The 21,075-nt window shown below is 34.3% G+C and overlaps 1 protein-coding gene across 1 annotated transcript; it reads left to right on the top strand.

The window, feature by feature from the left end:
* Positions 1 to 20,211: 20,211 nt before the first annotated feature.
* On the top strand, positions 20,212 to 20,748 carry LOC111471789 (glutaredoxin-C14-like). The gene has a single exon (XM_023117450.1). It carries the CDS (start codon positions 20,298 to 20,300, stop codon positions 20,613 to 20,615), a length of 318 nt encoding a protein of 105 aa, XP_022973218.1. The 5' UTR covers positions 20,212 to 20,297; the 3' UTR covers positions 20,616 to 20,748.
* Positions 20,749 to 21,075: the final 327 nt, after the last annotated feature.

The raw sequence follows: 21,075 nt of genomic DNA, 5'->3' as shown, positions 1-21,075 counted from the left end.
GGAGGTTCTGACAATACCTCACAAACTCATGATGACCTAACTCCTGTAAGAACAAGAGCATGATCAAGTGCTATTCTTGTAAAAAAAAAAAAAAAAATACGGCCATTATGTGACAGAGTGTCGCAACAAGGAGTGCGATGAGGAGGAAAATTTTACATTCACACATGAAGAAGATCTTGCACTGATGGTGGTCAAGAATTTGCCCAATCTGTTGATGCTCAATGAAGAGAAGGTTACGGTGATCCTCCTCGCAAATGTTGAAGACCGAGTGGATGTTGAAGCTAATAATAGAAATTTGAATTTAGTTACTACGGAGAAGGAGAAGTTGAATTCAATTTCATCCACAAAAATCTCAACCAACTCCGGGAAGCAATGAAATCCCGTCCTATAAAATGACCTCCCTTTTAATCACTCAAATCACTTCTCCTCTCAATCTCAACTCAATTTTTGTTGTCACCAACAACTGATATCAGAGCGATCTTGCAGCAACAAGTATGGCAGCAGAAAAACAAGTTGAGAGCTACGTTCAACCCGCCACCCCGAGGTTCAATGGTCACTATGATCATTGGGCGATGTTGATGGAAATTTTTCTCAGATCAAAGAAGTTTTTTGATATGGTGGAGACGGGTTATGAAGAGTCAAATGAAGGTGAGGTACTTTCAGCTGGTCAACAGCAACTGTTGGCAGCATCGAAGTTGAAGGACCTGAAGGTCAAGAACTCTTTATTTCAGTCCATTGATAGGACTATCTTGGAAACAATGTTTCAGAAGAAGACATCCAAGGAAATTTGGGATTCTATGAGGAGGAAGTATCAAGGCTCAACGAGAGTAAAGCGTGCTCAACTCAAGCAGTTAGAAGAGACTTTGAAATTCTCCAAATGCAAAAGAAAGAAACGGTGAATGATTATATTGGCAAGGTTATAAGTCTTGCAAGTAAAATGAGGATGCATGGTGGTTCAATCACGGATGTTGCGGTTGTAGAAAAGATTTTGCGATCACTAACTCCAAAGTTCGATTACATTGTATGTTCTATCGAAGAAGCAAACAATGTCGAAGAGATGCAAATAGATGAACTCCAAAGCTCCCTGTTAGTACATGAACAGAGACTCAATCGTACAAGTGCAATAGAGGAGATGACAGCCTTAAAGATATCTACACCAGGTGAAACTTCAAGTCCTACAGGTAGAGGACAAAGAAGAGGCAAAGGTCGTGGGAGAGGCAGTCGAGAAGGAAGTGGAGATGTTGGCAGGTCAGCAGATCTAGTCAGAAACGATTATGACAACAAAGGCAAGAGACACTTTGACAAGTCCAAGGTGGAATGCTACAGATGTGGACGCCTTGGACATTACAAAAATGAATGTTATACCAAGCTCCAAAAGAAGAAAAGAGATCAATCCAATTTTGTGGAGAGAAGAGAAGAAGAAACATTGTTGATGTCATTCCATGCTACGAAGGTTGCAGATCAAGGTGTATGGGTCGTAGACTCTGGATACAGCAACCATATGACAAGTTGTAAGGAATTCTTCTCAACTCTAGATGAAAATTTTCATACTACGGTTTCTCTTGGCAACAATTCAACTATCCAAGTGATGAGGAAAGGAACCGTAGATATAAGAATAGAAATGGATTTGTAGAGTTTATTTCTGATGTATTCTACATTCCTGATCTGAATGCCAACTTACTTAGTATCGGTCAGTTACAAGAAAAGGGGTATGTGATCACATTCCAAAATGATGAATGTGAGATTTATGACTCCAATAGAGGATTGATTGCTAAGATGAAGATGACCACCAACCATCTATATCCGTTGACGTTAAATATCGTTGCCAAAAGTTTGATGGTGAAGAAAGAAGATACCACCTGGCTTTGGCATTTTAGGTACGGTCATCTACACTTCAAAGGATTAAAGACGTCTTCAAAGAAGATGGTAACTGGGTGGTCAAATATTACTCCTCCAACAGAAATTTGCGAGAGTTGTGTAGTAGCAAAACATGAAAGAAATTTTTTTTCATCCGGAAAATCAAGAAGAGCTCAAGCAATTTTGAAGTTGATTCACTCAGACATATGTGGTCCCATCTCTCCAGCATCAAATGGTGACAAGAAATATTTCATGACCCTCATCGATGATTTTAGTCGAAAAACATGGACTTATTTCTTGCACGCCAAATCAGAAGTCTTTGATTGCTTCAAAAAAATTTGTGCTACTATGAAGACGGAAACTGGAAGAAGAGTCAAGGCTTTAAGAACTGACAGAGGTGGAGAGTTCTGCTCGAACAAGTTTATTAAATTTTGTGAAGAGAAGGGCATAAGGAGACAGTTAACAACAACATATGCACCACAACAAAATGGTGTGGCCGAAAGAAAAAACAGGATCATTCTCAACATTGTTCGAAGTTTACTAAATAAAGGAGAAGTCCCGAAGGAATTCTAGCTAGAAGCTGTCGTGTGGTCCGTTCACATTCTCAACCGGAGCCCTACTTTTTATGTTAGAGATATGACTCCACAAGAAGCATGGAGCGGAAGAAAACCTGCAGTAGACCACTTTAGAATCTTTGGGTACATAGCATATGCACATTGTTCCTGATGAGAAAAGGAAGAAACTTGAGTACAAAAGTTTGAAGTGTGTGTTCCTTGGAGTAAGCGAGATCTCTAAGGCGTACAAGCTCTATGATCCTTTGACAAAGAAGGTGGTGGTAAGTCGTGATGTAGTTTTTGACGAAAAGAAGACTTGGACATGGGAAGAAAAGATCACTTTGAATCAGCATATTCTTGTAGATCTTGAAGAAGAACAAACTAAAGCCCCCTATTCAGCCTCACTATGAGCATGGAGAGAGCTCATCACAAGCTCAACAAGAAGAACCAGTAGAAGAAGATCATGATCATAATCAAAGAAATCCAAGAACAAGAAAGAGACCAAATTGGATGATTGATTATGAGATGGACTATGAATCAAGTGATAGTGGTTATTTTGCATTCTTTATAGATAGTGATCCAATTGTCTATGAAGAAGCGGTAAAGGAGAAGAAATGGAAGAAATCTATGGACAGTGAAATCAAATCCATAGAGAAGAACAAGACTTGGGAGCTCACTGATCTTCCTAGATGGCAGAAAACAATCGGAGTAAAATGGGTTTTCAAAACCAAGTTGAATGAAAACGGTGAGGTGAATAAGTACAAGGCGCGACTCGTTGCAAAAGGATACAAGTAGAAGTATGGAATTGATTATAAGGAGGTATTTGCACCAGTGACACGTTAAAATACTATCAGGCTCATAATTTTTATTGCAGCACAGAAATCTTGGCCTATTTATCAACTTGATGTGAAATCGGCTTTCTTACATGGAGAGCTTCAAGAAGAGGTATATGTGGAGCAACCAGAAGGTTTTGTTCAAAAAGGCAAAGAGGAAAAAGTATACAAGTTGAAGAAAGCTTTGTACGGTTTGAAGCAAGCTTCGAGGGCATGGTACAGTCGCATTGATTCTCATTTTGAAATGATAGGATTCACTAAATGCCCAACGTATGTGAAAACTGAAAAGGGAGGTAACATTATCATTATTTGTTTATATGTTGACAATTTAATATTTACTGGCAATAATGAAGAAATGTTTGAATTTTTTAAGAAGAGCATGATGAAGGAATTTGAAATGACAGATCTTGGTTTGATGAGATATTTTCTTGGAGTAGAAGTTACTCAAACTTCGGCAGGTAACTTTATCTGTCAGAAGAAATATGCTCAAGAATTACTTGAAAGATTTAAATTGGATGAGCCCACATTTGGAACTCCATCAGAATTGGGTTTGAAGTTGCACAAAGATAGAAGGGCGAGAGGTTGATAATAGGCACTTCAAACAAATTGTGGGAAGTTTGATATACCTAACTTCAACAAGACCAGACATCATGTATGCGGTTAGTGTGATAAGTCGTTACATGGAGCATCCAATGGAAAAACATCTCAATGCAGCAAGAAGGATACTTCGTTATGTGAGAGGAACTTTTGATTTGGGGGTATTCTACAAGAAAGGAGATGATCCGAAGATGGTTGGCTATACAGATATAGCGACAATGCAGGTGATATAGATGATCGTAAAAGTACTTCAAGAAGTATTTTCAAGATGAGTTTAGGAGCTATTTGCTGGTCTTCAAAGAAGCAACCTATTGTAACACTCTCAACTACAGAAACAGAATTTGTGGCAGCAGCAGCATGCTCGTGCCAAGCAATTTGGTTAAGAAAAATGCTTGAAATTATTAATCAGAAGCAACCAGGTATGACAGTTATATTTTGTGATAATATGTCAACTATTAAGTTGTCTAAAAATCCTGTGTTGCATAGAAGGAGTAAGCACATCGATGTTCGATTTCATTTCTTGCATGATTTGTGTAAAGAAGGCATTATTGAACTCAACTTTTGCCGAAGTGATAAACAAATCGCAGACCTATTTACAAAACCCTTGAAACAACCATTGTTCAAGAAGCTTAGAAGAAAGATGGGGATGTCCAAAATCCAAGATGTATATCAAGAAGATGAAGTAAAGTCCTAAACTAATTTATGCAGGGAGGGTGTTGAAGCTAATAATAGAAATTTGAATTTAGTTACCACGGAGAAGGAGGAGGTGAATTCAATTTCATCCACAAAAATCCCAACCAACTCCGGAAAGCAATGAAATCCCGTCCTATAAAATGACCTCCCTTTCAATCACTCAAATCACTCCTCCTCTCAATCTCACCTCAATTTTTGTTGTCACCAACAGAGGAGACCAACATGTGGTACCTAGACAAAAGAGTGAGCAACCACGTGACTGGAGATCGAGCAAAGTTCAAAGAGCTTGATGAGAAGTTCATTGAAAATATGAAGTTTGGTGATAGATCATTTGTCGTGTGATTAGTGTTGATGAATTTGTTGCTTTTCTACACACGAATTCTTTTAACTTTAGCGTTACCAAGATGGTATAGAATTTCGATATCATAATTTTTTACTAGTTCTCTGACTCTACCTCATATTGAGTTCTTTCTAAGTAAATAGGCACTTTAGAATCTTATGTTCAACGTAAACCTATATTTTCTCATCGTACAACTAACTTCACATCACAAGTTGGGTAATACTTTACTAATCTAAGAAAGCTTCTCACCTCTGTAACTAAAGTTGGTCAAGGCCAGCTCGTCACCTCAACCTTCACTAGATCCATTGAAATGCCTATCTCTAACACAATGAGGTCTAAGAAAGTCATCTCTTGTAACTAGAATTAACACGGAAGAATTTTGTATAGAGTTGACGCTCTCTCAATACCGATTGTACTCGTGTAGTGTAACTTGTGCTCCGCATCAGTCTTTGGATACACCAAATTTCATCCATGGAGACTATCATGAACGTGCCTACAAATTCCTTGCAGACTCTATTTATCAAGTTCATAAATGTTGTAAGGGCGTTTGTTAGTTCAAAAGACATTATCGTGAACTCGTAGTATTCATATCTACTCTTGGAAGTGGTCTTAGGAATATCTTATTCCTAAATTCTCAAATAATGAAAACTATACCTCTAAGTCAATCGTATTGAATAGCAAGTTCTATTCCAAAGTCTACTTCTCTGACTAGTAGTAGTTCGGCAACTCGTCAGAGAAGACATTCTCAAATTCTTGCACCACAACCTCTGAAACTATGCTCCCACCCATTTCTCAATCATTTTTCATAAATCCTGTTAGGGACATTTAATACTAAATTATAGCTTACCATATATATCATATTTGATATTTTATTATAGGCAAATATCTCTTACCTCGTATCTTTTCATGTATTGTTCTTTCCATTTATTACCATTTTTATATCCTTCTAATTTATTTTATTATAAATAGAGAACTTTCGCACACCATTTATGTGGGGTGGTTTTAGGAAATATTCTCATAGTATCAAAGTTCTTTCAGTTTAACCCTGATCATTTCTTTTCAATGGCTTCTAAATGCTCTATTGTTCTTCTCCACCACCATTGTTGGCTTTGACGCCGCAGGGGCAATCGCCATGGCTGCCACAAGCGGAGCCGATTGATTACTCTTCGGCTCCACCCTTTTGACCTCCAAATCACCCTTCTCCATACTCTGTACATACAACCTCACCTTTTCCAACACAATCGGTTTCCCCTTAGCCAACATAACTTCTCTCCTTTTCTTCCCAATCGGCCTTTTATTCTTCACATAAACCCTATCCTCGTGAGTGTTCCCATCGAAAATATACAGAATCTCGAGAAACCTATCAACATTCTGCAGAGATTTACCTTTGGAATCTGGGCGCTGCACTGGCCTCTTCGTCAACCAAGTCGCCGCCGCCCTTCTCGCCAAAATTGGTTCCTTCGCCTAATGTGGCGACTCTTCCGGCTGCCCTTCTTGCTAAAATTGGCTCCTTCGCACAATGTGGTGACTCTTTTGGCTTCAAAATTGTCTTTGTCCCTTGCTCTAGATTTTCCCCTTCTACTTCTTGGGTTAGACATATTCTCGCCAGAGCCAAGGTAGCATCGCCGCTGAGCGACGATCCCTCTTCATGGGTTAGACATATTGTCGCCGAAGCCAAGGTAGCATCGCCGCTGAGCTACGATCCCTCTACAGTTTTTGATGGACAAGAAAGTGTTTCTCTACGCCTCCTCCAAACCGGATTGTTGAAATCTTCACGAAAAGTGTTTCTCGACTTCTCTTTGAATTTTTCGGATCCAAGCTTCACATTCCTTCAAATCCGACGCTCAGCTTGCGGTGTGTGTTAAGAATATTTAATACTAAATTATAGTTTACCATATATATCATATTTGATATTTTATTATATGCAAATATAGATATTTGTCTTCTTACCATAGATATCTTTCCATATATTATTTTTTTCATTTATTACTATTTCCATATCTTTATAATTTATTTGATTATAAATAAATAACTTTCGCACACCATTTAGGCACGGTGATTTTAGCAAATATTCTCAAATCCAAACGTTTTCTTCTATCGATTCCTTTGGTAAAGTTGTTCATTTACTTCCTCTACGACTAAGAGATTAGGTCTTGAATCATGAGTTGAGAAATGGAGAATTTCTAAGCAAGGAGTTCCATATCTTTTCGTCCTTCCAGTCCTTCACCAAAATCATTTCAACCAATAAGATTATGTGTGGAGGGAGAATTTGTGCATGTATGTGAAGTTTTTCTTGTCCAAAATCGCAAGTTTCAAGCCTTGAAGCAGTTGAAGTTGGGGGTATTTTCAAAGTCTCAAGATGGCCAACTTGGCATGTCCTAGTCATCATTCACCAATCAATCACCTCCCACTTGCCACATGTCAGTTGTCCATATGTAAGGCCCATGACGTGGCATCCAAGTGGCCAAATTAGAACTTCGGCTTTTTTGATTTACATTTCCAAGATTTTCAACAATTGAGGACTAATTTTCCAATTTAACAAACTTCACGGCTATTTCTACAATTTCCATCTTTACGATATGTTTTCAACTATCTCATTTTAAGGGCTATTTGATCGGAAAATATTATATGCATCATTACAATGAACTATGATCTTAAATGCATGACCTCATACATGTTGTATGTCGCACAGACATGTATTACTTTTCTAATATGTTATGTATGGACGCGTACACCATGATATTATGCACGCTTCTTTTTTCATTGATTTTCAGCAGTGTGAAAATGCACTACCTCATAGTCAGACCAAAGGGATACATACACGAGTTCGTTTTGTGGGATCACGCGCACGCGTGAACCATGTGTAAAGAATTACAATGCATGCCAACTACCAGAAGAAAAGTAGGTCCTATCAGTCAGGAAATATGTTGCATGTGATTGCATTTTTCGATCCTAATAGTAGAGTCACTTACTGAGTATATCTAAGTTCTAAACCTACGTCTATAATTTTTTCTAGGTAAAGGCACACCCCATGAATGGACGATGATGCTAGCTAAAGAGGCCATGGAAGTTTTTTCACATTTACTTCATGGTTATGTTGTTAGGGTCGTTTAGTATCATTTTCATCTTTGAATTTGGATAGGAAATGTTTTCTTATTTCTATTATGTTTTTATATTATGAACGTTTAAACCCATGACAATCTTTAGTTTTGACACATAGCATCCACAACATGCATGTAGTAATTATCTTATTTTATAAGAAATACGAATTCTCTCAAGCCCGAGTGTTGAGCCATATGTATATCCCTCGCCATTTATGATGAAATTCAACATTCTTGATGTAGTTGACCAATACGACCAAACTGGCTTGGTTCGTAATGAATCTTTGGTTTAGTTTGATCTTCGTTAGAGATGCCGCAAGTCCTCAACTTGGTCGGGTTAACAAGCCCTCTATTATTCTCGGCCCCATGCTCGCCCCAAAATATTTTTTTATTAGTTTTTAAAATATAATATATCATAATTGTAAAACATAATACATCTCTGAGACCTTTCGAAAATATTTCCCCACAATCTTATTACGTCACCCGTCCCTCACTAGTATCGATTTGATCTCCAAGCACCCACATTCTTAGGAGAAACACATGTTCCTACGGACCAAAAGCTCCCATTAAAAGTTGGTTCGAATACATTTTTTTTAAAAAAAGAGTTGGTCAAAGTAAAGTAGATATTCTCGATGTGATAACCTTGTATTTTTATTAGATACGATGTATATTGTTCTCATTTTTAAATTACAAATTTATGATAAATTCATAACATTACACAAATATTTAAATTAAGATTTATTAAAGGTATTTGAAAAATAAAAAACAAAAAAATAATTTAAAAATATATAGAGCTTTTCAAAGTTAAATCATGTAAAGCAATATACTCCAAGAAGTTGGGAATTACTTTTTACCTCAAAAGGTTAAGATAAAAAGTAAAAGTAAAAGGAATTAGAATATTTATATTCATTCCCCTTGGAAGAACTTAGTTTTCTTCGTTTTTATATCGATAAAATATTAATATAGACGAATATTTTTCTAAGTAAAAAATTATTAAATTTTTTTAAAATTAATATTATATATTTTATAAATATTTAAAAATAGAAAACTAGAGTTGACGAAGGCAAGACAAAAAAGAATCTTGGGCTTTGTAGAATCCATTGCTTTTGTTGAATCTTCATAGGTTTTCGATAGTGTAATTTCACGAGATACTTTCTAAAGTAAAACCCATCTCATTTTCACAAGATTCTTTTTTTTTTTTTTTGTAATGACCCTAATTTTGTATTTGAGTACCGTCGCTACCGTATGCATGTCATAAAAATATTCATTTAAAATAATTTATAAAAACGATGTCATGGATTTATAGTCCGTTTTAGGGATTGGCGATTTACCCATTCAGTAACTTTGGCATTAGACGCTCAAAAAATGGGGTACTATCGGGTGAATTCAATAATAGACGCCTGTTGGCATTTCAACCTTCCTTCTCCTTTCAGAGCCTACCCGAAATAGAATCTAGTGTTTCTTGGTCGTGAATATCTGAATATGACGATGACCCCATGGTTTGCTTTGGAACAAAACAATTAGAATTAGGCTCGTTGAACTAAAATGTGCATAATCCATATAAGGGATCTTTCAATGGAGAAGATCTGTCGACCTAAGACAAAAAGAAGAATCTATCTATCTCATTTAGTTATTTAGTTAAACCAATGATTCGTTATTATAACAGATAGCAACAAACATTTTATCCGTGAAAAACCATCTTTTTCTCAACAATCGTTTGAGTCTTGAAATAAACAACTAAAGATGTATAATGCAAAATAAAATAAAATCAGAGAAGAGAAGAGATTAAAAGAAACGATGTTCTAGACTAAACTAAGATCTATAAAATAAAATGCAACTACTCTAATACATGTACCATCGTCTTTAATGCGTCGTTGTCCTTAACCATACAAGAGTGTCTTGCCTTTACCTGAGATATAAGATTAGCACAAGGCTTGAGTGTTTTAAGAAATACTTAGCAAGTGAGTCCACAATTGGGGTTAGGGAATGCAAACACATGCAACATGAATGCGAAAATGGTTCTATTCATTTGGCTCTCACTACGCGTGCGTGGGGAACCCTCTTGGCGTGTGAATAGGCACGTGAGTACTACTTTTCCCATTGTTCATCCTTCTTTCGACTATTATTCGTGTTGATTTCATTACTAATCCTATTTTGACTTGATTTAGGACTTATCAAAGAAATTTCAGAAGATTTGAGCTCCTACACGCGAAAATCTAGCTCAGAAAAGCATGTGTCACCCATGTAAGTAACCATATAGAGTTTAGACATGTAATACTTGTAGGAATCGCTAGAACATACTAGCATGCAAGCATTTCTTACCTTAGATGATTAGAAAATACATGTTAAGGACTTTGAAATGACGTATTTGTTGGCTTATTGGCCCTTGATCTCACATTAATTAATTTCAATGAATTAATTATTGATGTTTTGATGATAACAAACCTACTTTTAATTATTAACTATTTTCAGTTTTTTGAACTGTCCACAGTATAAGGTCGGGAATAACGATTACAACAACTTTTCAATTACTCAAATCAGAGCTAAAACGAAGAAATTAGAGTCGAGACAACATACCCGACGTGATGATGTGGCAACAAAATCAAAATGATGGACAAATCAAAATATATCAAAGTATGACATTTATAATATTGGAAGAGTAACACATGGTGGAGTTTTTCTTATTATTACATTTCTAAATAAAATTATTTTTACAAATATAAATTTGAATATAACCGTTACTCACATCGAATTTTATTATTACTATATTATATTATTATATTATTATATTTTAAAATTTTGGTAGTTACTCACATCATTTTTATTATTATTATATTACTATATTTATAATAAATTTTGAATTACATTTTACCGTTACTCACATAACTTTTTATTATTATTATATTATATTACTATTATATTAAAATTTTGAAATAAATGAATTTAGAAAATTTTCTTACTTAATTACTTTTAATCTCCACCTTCCATTATTCCTAACACAATCCAATGGTCAATATTCAATCCTACATTTTGCCACTTTTCTCCTCTATATAAACTCATCTTCCCCACATTTTTAAATGATACAACTTACATACATTCTTCAATCCTCATTTGTTCAAAGTCTCCATTGTTTATTGCTCTCTCCAAGCTTACAAGTTTATTTCTTTTCATCTTATTCTTGAGAGGGATTATTATTATATTGTGAGGAAATAGTTGTCAGTATCCCAAATTGTAAATCTACTCTTTGAGAGAGTTGTGGTGTGTTATTATCAAACTCAAATACTTGTATCGGTTTGATCCTGCGTCGTTGAAAGGATTGAGTTTGCTCTTGAACTCGTAAAAAGAGCGGTGTACCGGTTTGGCTCTGATCCGTGGAAAGAGTCGGAAAAGTTCTTTATTCAAATTCCCAAGAGGCGCTTGGGGAGTGGAGTAGGTCGAGTTTGACCGAACCACTATAAAACTACGGTGTCATTTTCTCTAACTCTTTCCTATTTAATTTCAAGATTATTATTATGTTTATTGCATGTTCTACTTGATTAGTGTTTTGACTTGAATTATTTTGTTTTAGTAATTATCATCTTCTACTTATTTGTAAAAAGTTTTATCATTAGAAAAATTAATCAAGTTTAAACACTTTTATCGTTAAAACCCTATTCACCCCCCCTCTAGGGTTGCCATACCGATCCAACAATTGGTATCAGAGCAGGTTGCTCCTATAGATTTTTTATCTAAACTTTATTGTTCGAGCTTATGGCAAACCTACGTGTTAAAAATGGTTTTAGTGAAGGACAATCAACTTCTAGGCCACCTTATTTTGATGGAACAAATTATACATGTTGGAAAGCTAGGATGAAAATTTATTTGCAATCCGTTGATTATCAATTGTGGTTAAATGTTAGTAATGGTCCTTACATTCCAATAAAAATTGTTAATAATATTGAGGTGCCTAAATTAGAAAATGAATTTGATGAGCATGATATGAAAAAATGTTCTTTGAATGCTAGTGCTATCAATTGTCTGTATTGTGCCTTAAGTAATGATGAATTTAATAGAGTATGTATGTGTTCTTCGGCATATGAAATTTGGAAAACTCTTGAAGTAACTCATGAGGGAACCAATCAAGTTAAAGAAACAAAAATTAGCATGTTAGTTCATAATTATGAACTATTTAAAATGGAGGAAAATGAACCTATTGGTGATATGTTTACTAGATTTACTAATATTTTAAATGCTTTGAAAAATCTTGGAAAAGTATATTCTACCTCCGAAAATGTAAGAAAAATTCTTAGGTCTCTGCCTAAAAGTTGGGAGGCAAAAGTGACGGCGATTCAAGAAGCAAAGGATCTCACAAAGCTTCCTTTGGATGAACTCATTGGTTCTCTCATGACACATGAGATTACCATGAACGGGCACATGGAAGAAGAATCCAAAAAGAAGAAAAGTATAGCCCTAAAATCCATCAAAGTTGACTCTGAAGATGAGGACGTCCTTGATGAAGATGATGTCGCCTACTTCACACGTAAGTATAAAAATTTTATTAAAAGGAAGAAACAATTAAAAAAACATTTCACAAATCAAAAAGAGTCAAAAGGTGAAAAGAGCAAAAACGATGAGGTAATATGTTATGAATGTAAAAAGCCGGGTCATATAAGAACGGATTGTCCTCTCCTCAAATCATCTAAGAAATCCAAGAAGAAAGCAATGAAGGCTACTTGGGATGATAGTGATGAAAGTGCAAGTGGAAGTGATGAAGAAGTTGCAAATTTTTGCTTCATGGCTCATAGTGACAAAGAGGATGAACAAGAAGATGAACAAGAAGATGAGGTAACTCTTGAATCTCTTTCTTATCATGAATTATTTAAACTTGTTGATGAGATGACAATTGATTTAGAAAAACTTAGTTCAAAGTATGTTGTGCTTAAAAAGAAATATAAGACTTCAATTATTGAAAATAAGTCTTTGCTAAATGAAATTTCTTGCTTGAAGGAGAAGGATCATAATATTGTTAAAATTGATGTACCTTGTGAAAAGCATGTATTTGATTGTGATGAGAAAAATGCATTAATTGATAAAGTCAAGACTCTTGAGCATGATTGTGGTGAAAAAGATAAATTAATTAAATTGCTCAAAGAGAATGAATCAAATAATTTGCAAGAACTTGGTAGGGCTAAGGAATCTATTAAAATGTTAACAATAGGTGCTCAAAAATTAGATAAAATACTTGAAGGAGGTAAGTCATATGGTGATAAAAGAGGATTAGGCTATATTGATGAATGTTCTACACCTTCAAGTTCTAAAACAATCTTTGTTAAAGCATCCCCTATCTTGCCTAAATCTAACACATGTAAATTTGTATCTAAGTATGATAAATCTAGATTTGTGCCTATATGTCATTATTGTGGTGTTGAAGGTCATATTAGACCTAAGTGCTTTAAATTGAAAAATTCTCAAAATATTCATTTAGGAAGAAAAGTTTCTCAAAATACAAAGTTTAACAATGTTTTAGAAAATAATTTTTCGAATAAAAATAGAATACACAAATTTAGTCCAAGAAAAAATTCTTGCATAATGTCGTTTGTTTCTCGTGTGGTAAGTTTGGACATAAAGATTATTCTTGTTACTTATCTAAATACAATGTCTTTAATATGAATGCAAATATGAAATGGATTCCTAAATTTGTGAATACTAACTTTCTAGGACCCAAACAAGTATGGGTACCAAAAGGTCAATTTTGAATATCTTTGTTTTTAGGTTTGTTTGAAAGCCTCCAAGAAAAATAAGTGGTACTTGGATAGTGGTTGCTCAAGACACATGACGGGTAATCCATCCAAGTTTGTCAATCTTTCCAAGAAGGATGGTGGCTTAGTAACCTTTGGTGATAACAAGAAGGGTAAAATAATTGGTAAGGGTACTATAGGTAATGACTCTTGTACTCTCATTAAAAATGTATTGTTAGTTGATGGTTTAAAGCATGACTTACTTAGCATTAGTCAATTATGTGATAAAGGTTTTAGAGTTGTATTTGATAAGAATAATTGCATAATTGAAAATGCTAGTGATAGAAAAGTTTTGTTTGTAGGAAATAGAGACGATAATGTGTATACTATTGATTTGAATGATTGTCCTACAAATGATAAATGTCTTTCGGTTTTGCTTGATAACTCTTGGCTATGGCATAGAAGACTAGGACATGCTAGTATGTACTTGATTTCAAATATTTCAAAAAATTCATTAGTGAGAGGTCTCCCTCAACTTAAATTTGAAAAAGATAAAATTTGTGACGCTTGTCAAATGGGTAAGCAAACTAAGTCTTCTTTCAAATCTAAAAATATGATTTCTACTACTAGACCTCTTCAACTACTCCATATAGACTTATTTGGCCCTTCTAAAATAGCTAGTTATGGAGGAAATTATTATGCTTTTGTGATAGTGGATGATTTTTCAAGATTTACTTGGGTTTTGATGATAAAACATAAGAATGATGTTTTGAAAAGATTTGCTAGTTTTGTAAAAAGAGTTCAAAATGAAAAAGGGTTTTTAATTACTAAAATTAGGAGTGACCATGGGGGAGAATTTAACAGTGTTGCCTTTGAAAAATTTTGTGAAGATAATGGTTTTTCTCATGACTTCTCCTCTCCAAGGACTCCTCAACAAAACGGTGTGGTTGAAAGGAAAAATCGTACTTTACAAGAATTTGCTAGATCAATGTTAAATGAGTATGATTTACCTAAATATTTTTGGGCGGAAGCCGTTAATACCGCTTGTTATATTTTAAATAGAGTTTTAATTAGACCTTCATTAAATAAAACTCCTTATGAACTCTGGCATAACAAAATTCCAAATGTTGGGTATTTCAAAGTTTTTGGTTGTAAATGTTTTATTTTGAACAACAAAGAAAAGCTTGGAAAGTTTGATTCAAAAACGGATATTGGTATTTTTCTTGGCTATTCATCTACTAGTAAAGCTTATAGAATTTTCAATAAGAGAACTTTAGTTATTGAAGAATCTATGCATGTGGTATTTGATGAATCTTGCAATAATATTTCTAATGAGTCTATTTGTAGTGATGATTTAGAAAGAAATTTTGGAGATTTACTCGTTAGTGACAACGGCAAAGAAATTGTTACGAGTAAAGAAGAGATGAGCTTAAAGGAAGAAGGTTCTTCATCAATGCCAAAAGAATGGAGGTATGCCTTGTCTCATCCCAAGGACTTGATTCTTGGTGATCTCGAACAAGGTGTGAAAACTCGCTCTTCTATTAATTTATTTAATAATCTTGCTTTTGTTTCTCAAATTGAACCAAAAAGTCTTAAGGATGCCGAAAATGATGAGTTTTGGATTTTAGCCATGCAAGAAGAGCTAAATCAATTTGAAAGGAACAAAGTTTGGGAATTAGTCCATAGGCCATCTAATACTTCTATTATTGGAACCAAATGGGTTTTTAGAAATAAAATGGATGAAAATGGGAATATCATTAGAAATAAAGCTAGGCTTGTAGCTCAAGGTTATTGTCAAGAGGAAGGCATAGATTATGAAGAAACTTTTGCACCCGTTGCTAGATTAGAAGCTATTAGAATGTTACTTGCTTTTGCTTCTTACAAAAATTTTGTATTATATCAAATGGATGTGAAAAGTGCATTTTTGAATGGTTATATTATGGAGGAAGTTTATGTAGAACAACCTCCCGGATTTGAAAATGTAGAATTTCCTCATCATGTCTATAAGTTGAAAAAGGCTCTTTATGGCTTAAAACAAGCTCCAAGAGCTTGGTATGATAGACTTAGTAATTTTCTTATTGGGAATGATTTTAAAATGGGCAAACTCGACACTACACTCTTTATTAAGATTAAAGAAAACGATATGCTATTAGTGCAAATATATGTGGATGATATCATATTTGGTTCTACTAATCCTTCTTTATGTGAAGAATTTTCTAAATGTATGCATAGTGAGTTTGAGATGAGTATGATGGGAGAACTCAGTTTCTTTCTTGGACTTCAAATCAAACAACTCAAGAATGGTATCTTCATCAATCAAGAGAAATACACTAAAGATTTGCTCAAAAGATTCAAGTTCAATGGAGGTAAGATTGCAAGAACTCCCATGAGCACATCCACTAAGCTTGACAAGGATGAAAAAGGTAAAAGTGTGGATATTAAAGCTTATCGAGGTATGATTGGATCTTTACTTTACTTGACCGCTAGTAGACCCGATATTATGTTTAGTGTATGTCTTTGTGCTAGATTTCAATCTTGTCCTAAGGAATCTCATTTACATGCCGTTAAGAGAATATTTAAATATTTGCTTGGAACTATTGATCTAGGATTGTGGTATCCTAGAAATGTTGAATTTAAATTGGTAGGATATTCTGATGCAGATTTTGCCGGAAGCTTACTTGATCGTAAAAGTACTAGTGGAACTTGTCAATTTCTTGGTAGTTCCTTAGTTTCTTGGTTTAGTAAAAAGCAAAATTCGGTTGCCTTATCTACTACCGAAGCGGAATATATTGCGGTTGCTAGTTGCTGTGCTCAAATTCTTTGGATGAAACAAACTCTTTGTGATTTTGGATTAAAGTTTCATAGTGTGCCTATATTTTGTGATAATACAAGTGCTATTAATTTAACTAAAAATCCTATTCATCATTCTAGAACTAAACATATTGACATTAGACATCATTTTATTAGAGAGCATGTGCAAAATGGACATATTATTCTTGATTTTGTAAACTCTAATAATCAACTGGCCGATATTTTCACCAAGCCATTGAATGAAGAAATTTTTTGCAAAAATAGGCTTGAGCTTGGTATTATTCGTTGTGATATATCTTGAATTTTATAATTTTTGAATGCATGTTTTTAGGGGGAGCCATTATGTCATTATTAAATGCATTCTCTTTCAATTGTTCATTTTGATGATCACAAAGGGGGAGAAAATTAAGAAAAATATGTTCTAAATTTGTTATTTTATAATTTATGAATCATTTACTTTGTGTTTCATAATTTCTTGAGGCATTAATATAAGGGAGAATATGCTCTTGAGTGAAATTTATGAAAATATATTAGTATGTAGTGATATTATTACATGGATGTTGTATTATTGGTTTTTATGAATTTTTCTTTAAATGATTTGTCATCATCAAAAAGGGGGAGATTGTTGGCTTATTGGCCCTTGATCTCACATTAATTAATTTCAATGAATTAATTATTGATGTTTTGATGATAACAAACCTACTTTTAATTATTAACTATTTTCAGTTTTTTGAACTGTCCACAGTATAAGGTCGGGAATAACGATTACAACAACTTTTCAATTACTCAAATCAGAGCTAAAACGAAGAAATTAGAGTCGAGACAACATACCCGACGTGATGATGTGGCAACAAAATCAAAATGATGGACAAATCAAAATATATCAAAGTATGACATTTATAATATTGGAAGAGTAACACATGGTGGAGTTTTTCTTATTATTACATTTCTAAATAAAATTATTTTTACAAATATAAATTTGAATATAACCGTTACTCACATCGAATTTTATTATTACTATATTATATTATTATATTATTATATTTTAAAATTTTGGTAGTTACTCACATCATTTTTATTATTATTATATTACTATATTTATAATAAATTTTGAATTACATTTTACCGTTACTCACATAACTTTTTATTATTATTATATTATATTACTATTATATTAAAATTTTGAAATAAATGAATTTAGAAAATTTTCTTACTTAATTACTTTTAATCTCCACCTTCCATTATTCCTAACACAATCCAATGGTCAATATTCAATCCTACATTTTGCCACTTTTCTCCTCTATATAAACTCATCTTCCCCACATTTTTAAATGACACAACTTACATACATTTTTCAATCCTCATTTGTTCAAAGTCTCCATTGTTTATTGCTCTCTCCAAGCTTACAAGTTTATTTCTTTTCATCTTATTCTTGAGAGGGATTATTATTATATTGTGAGGAAATAGTTGTCAGTATCCCAAATTGTAAATCTACTCTTTGAGAGAGTTGTGGTGTGTTATTATCAAACTCAAATACTTGTATCGGTTTAATCCTGCGTCGTTGAAAGGATTGAGTTTGCTCTTGAACTCGTAAAAAGAGCGGTGTACCGGTTTGGCTCTGATCCGTGGAAAGAGTCGGAAAAGTTCTTTATTCAAATTCCCAAGAGGCGCTTGGGGAGTGGAGTAGGTCGAGTTTGACCGAACCACTATAAAACTACGGTGTCATTTTCTCTAACTCTTTCCTATTTAATTTCAAGATTATTATTATGTTTATTGCATGTTCTACTTGATTAGTGTTTTGACTTGAATTATTTTGTTTTAGTAATTATCATCTTCTACTTATTTGTAAAAAGTTTTATCATTAGAAAAATTAATCAAGTTTAAACACTTTTATCGTTAAAACCCTATTCACCCCCCCTCTAGGGTTGCCATACCGATCCAACAGTATTTGGATGAGTATGTATTGTATGTATGTTATGGTAAAATTACCATTATGCCTCTAGGTTGAGATTTCGCAAAAGCATGTTGTTTTATGTATTATGTAAAACTAGAAAGAGAACGTGCATGACTGGGATACGAGTTACGAAACATGGATGAACATGTTATACATGATGTAAGAAATTACAAAAATGTCACTATGATGAGATTTGTGATAAATGTTGTTTTATATGCTTTCCGGAATATTAGAAAGAAGGATTGACTATTGTGATCTGTGCTCTAGGTGATGGATAGATGTTATCTCCCCGCTTGTATGTTTGCATGATATAGTATGTTTTAGCTTCGGTGTTTAATTGTGTGTTATCCTTGTAGAGCGTGTTTATCTCCACGAAGCTTAAGTAAGGTTGGCTAGATGATGACCCAGATCAAGACATCTCTAGTAGACTAAGCACCTTAGAATTGTGAATGACAATTAGAGGGTTTAGATCCTAGTGCTCCCGGACTAAGAAAGATCGAGGCGTCAACTTGGAGCTAGAAGTCCACGTTAAGCCACCTAGCCACCTTAGGAATCTAAAGACCACCTTAGTTACCCGGTATGACTAAGGTGAAGTTTAAGTTGACTTAGGTTATCGATAGGAATATCTGACTAACAAAGCATGCATGATAGAATTCAATTTAGATTAGGGCGCTATAGTTAGTGCGATTTACGTGCTGACCCAATTCAATAAGTATCCAGTAGGCCTTGCACCCCAAGATCGTGAGAGATCAAAGGTTTAGACTCGTGTGTACCTATAGATTGATTTAGCTTGAGGAGTTAACTCCGAACATCCTAGAATCAATAGATAGGATTTAAATTACTTAGAATTCTCTAAGAACCTGTTAGACCTCTATGGCATCTAGGAATGAAAGAGATAAGCATTCTAAGTGGATAGTAGCGGGTGCAGTGTCTTAGAAGCATCCACTTCATCTTTTTATAATTTTATTTTATTTTTATTTGTTTTCACTTTCATCTTTTTAGTCTCGATCTGGGTTTTAAAATCTCAAAATTCAAGTCGTGACACTCTTGATCCTTAGTTATTTCTTCATGTTAAAACAACTTAAGTACTTCAGTATTAACCATATCTCCGACATTTCATGAATAAATATTTAGATATTTTAGAAATGTGTCGACCTGACCTCTATTATAAACACCCCCTCCACCCTACTAAGCTTTTCATCCCAAGCGACCTCAAACAAAGCAAAGCGTAATAGTTTCTACAAATTGTCATTGTAATTTCTTCTTGATTGATTCTGACAAGGGTACGAGCTTTTTCCACAAAAGAGTTATGTTCTTCCCTTCATAGAACAAGAGAGTTCAAACACTTCCTAACTGGATGAATATCTTTCCTTGACACCAAAGTAACTATTTTTAGATACATGGTTGGGTAACTCATCTTAACTTGAAATCAATATCCACTTTTTAGATTCTATTCTAAGGAAGATCGGTCAACTAGCAAAACTCAATTAGTTAAGATACTTCAGATCAAGATCAAGTGTTTGAATCTTTTGGGAAGAACAAAACACATGGAATGTGAATCTACCATAAAATATAGAACTTTGAATATTTCAACAACCAAACAAAACCCTCTTCTACTTGCAAAGATACTTTCATAAGCTTAGATTCCAAGAAAGAAAGTGAAAAAAAAGCATCCATTTTCAAATTCAATATAGAACCCTTTTTCTTGATCATCCCTATATATAAACCAAAACCCATCTCACTTATTTGAACAAATTAGCTCATAAATCCAAACCACCAAAGAACAGCGTTGCTTTGAGATCAGCTCAAGCCACCACAAAAGGGCTTTTCTTCAATTTGAATGGAAAAGGTGAAGAGATTAGCAGCTGAAAATGAAGTGCTGGTAATAAGCAAGAGCTCTTGTTGCCTTTGTTATGCAGTGGTTGTTCTTCTAAGGGACCTTGGAGTTTGCCCCATGGTGTACGAGCTTGATCATGACCCTGAAGCAAGAGATGTGGAGAAGGCTCTTGTAAGGTTGCACGTCTGCCATGCACCGCCTGTTCCCGCCGTGTTCATCGCCGGAGAACTCATCGGATCAACCAACGAAGTCATGTCACTTCACCTTAGTGGCGAGCTCAATCGAATGTTGAAACCCTACAAGGTGGTTCAAGAGAACTAGCTGAATTGTCTCTTGACAACGTTGTAGTTGTCGAAACTTAGCTGCTTTCTATGTTATGTGTAATGTTTGGGTAATGAATAAAAGAAGTGTGTATGTCAACAAGGTGTGTGTAAGTTGATATTGGCTTTATGGATTACACGTTTTCTTTCTTATATTTTTTTAACTATCCTTCCTTTCTCCAATCAAACGAACTCGAACTCGAACTCGAACTCGAGCTCCCTTCATTCGAGAAAATGTAAAGCTCGATTTGAAATTTCACTCTACTTTTTCAATTGACGAAGAAATACATCTCTATTTATAAAAATTGAAAAGGCATGATGAAAGAACGTAACTCTTGATCATCCCGTCTAAATTTTGCTCTTATCTTGTGAGATCTCACATTGATCGAGGAGGTGAACAAAATATTTCTTATAATGATGTGGAAATCTCTCCCTAGAAGACATGTTTTAAAATTATGAGA

Source organism: Cucurbita maxima, unplaced genomic scaffold (genome assembly GCF_002738345.1).
Source record: "Cucurbita maxima cultivar Rimu unplaced genomic scaffold, Cmax_1.0 Cma_Scf00058, whole genome shotgun sequence".
Lineage (NCBI taxonomy): Eukaryota > Viridiplantae > Streptophyta > Magnoliopsida > Cucurbitales > Cucurbitaceae > Cucurbita > Cucurbita maxima.
The sequence above is the reverse complement of the archived record's forward strand: the minus strand, read 5'-3'. Positions and strand labels throughout refer to the sequence as shown.

Bases quoted from the DNA above. Each gene is read 5' to 3' on its own strand.
- LOC111471789 (XM_023117450.1), top strand. From the start codon at position 20,298: ATGGAAAAGGTGAAGAGATTAGCAGCTGAAAATGAAGTGCTGGTAATA.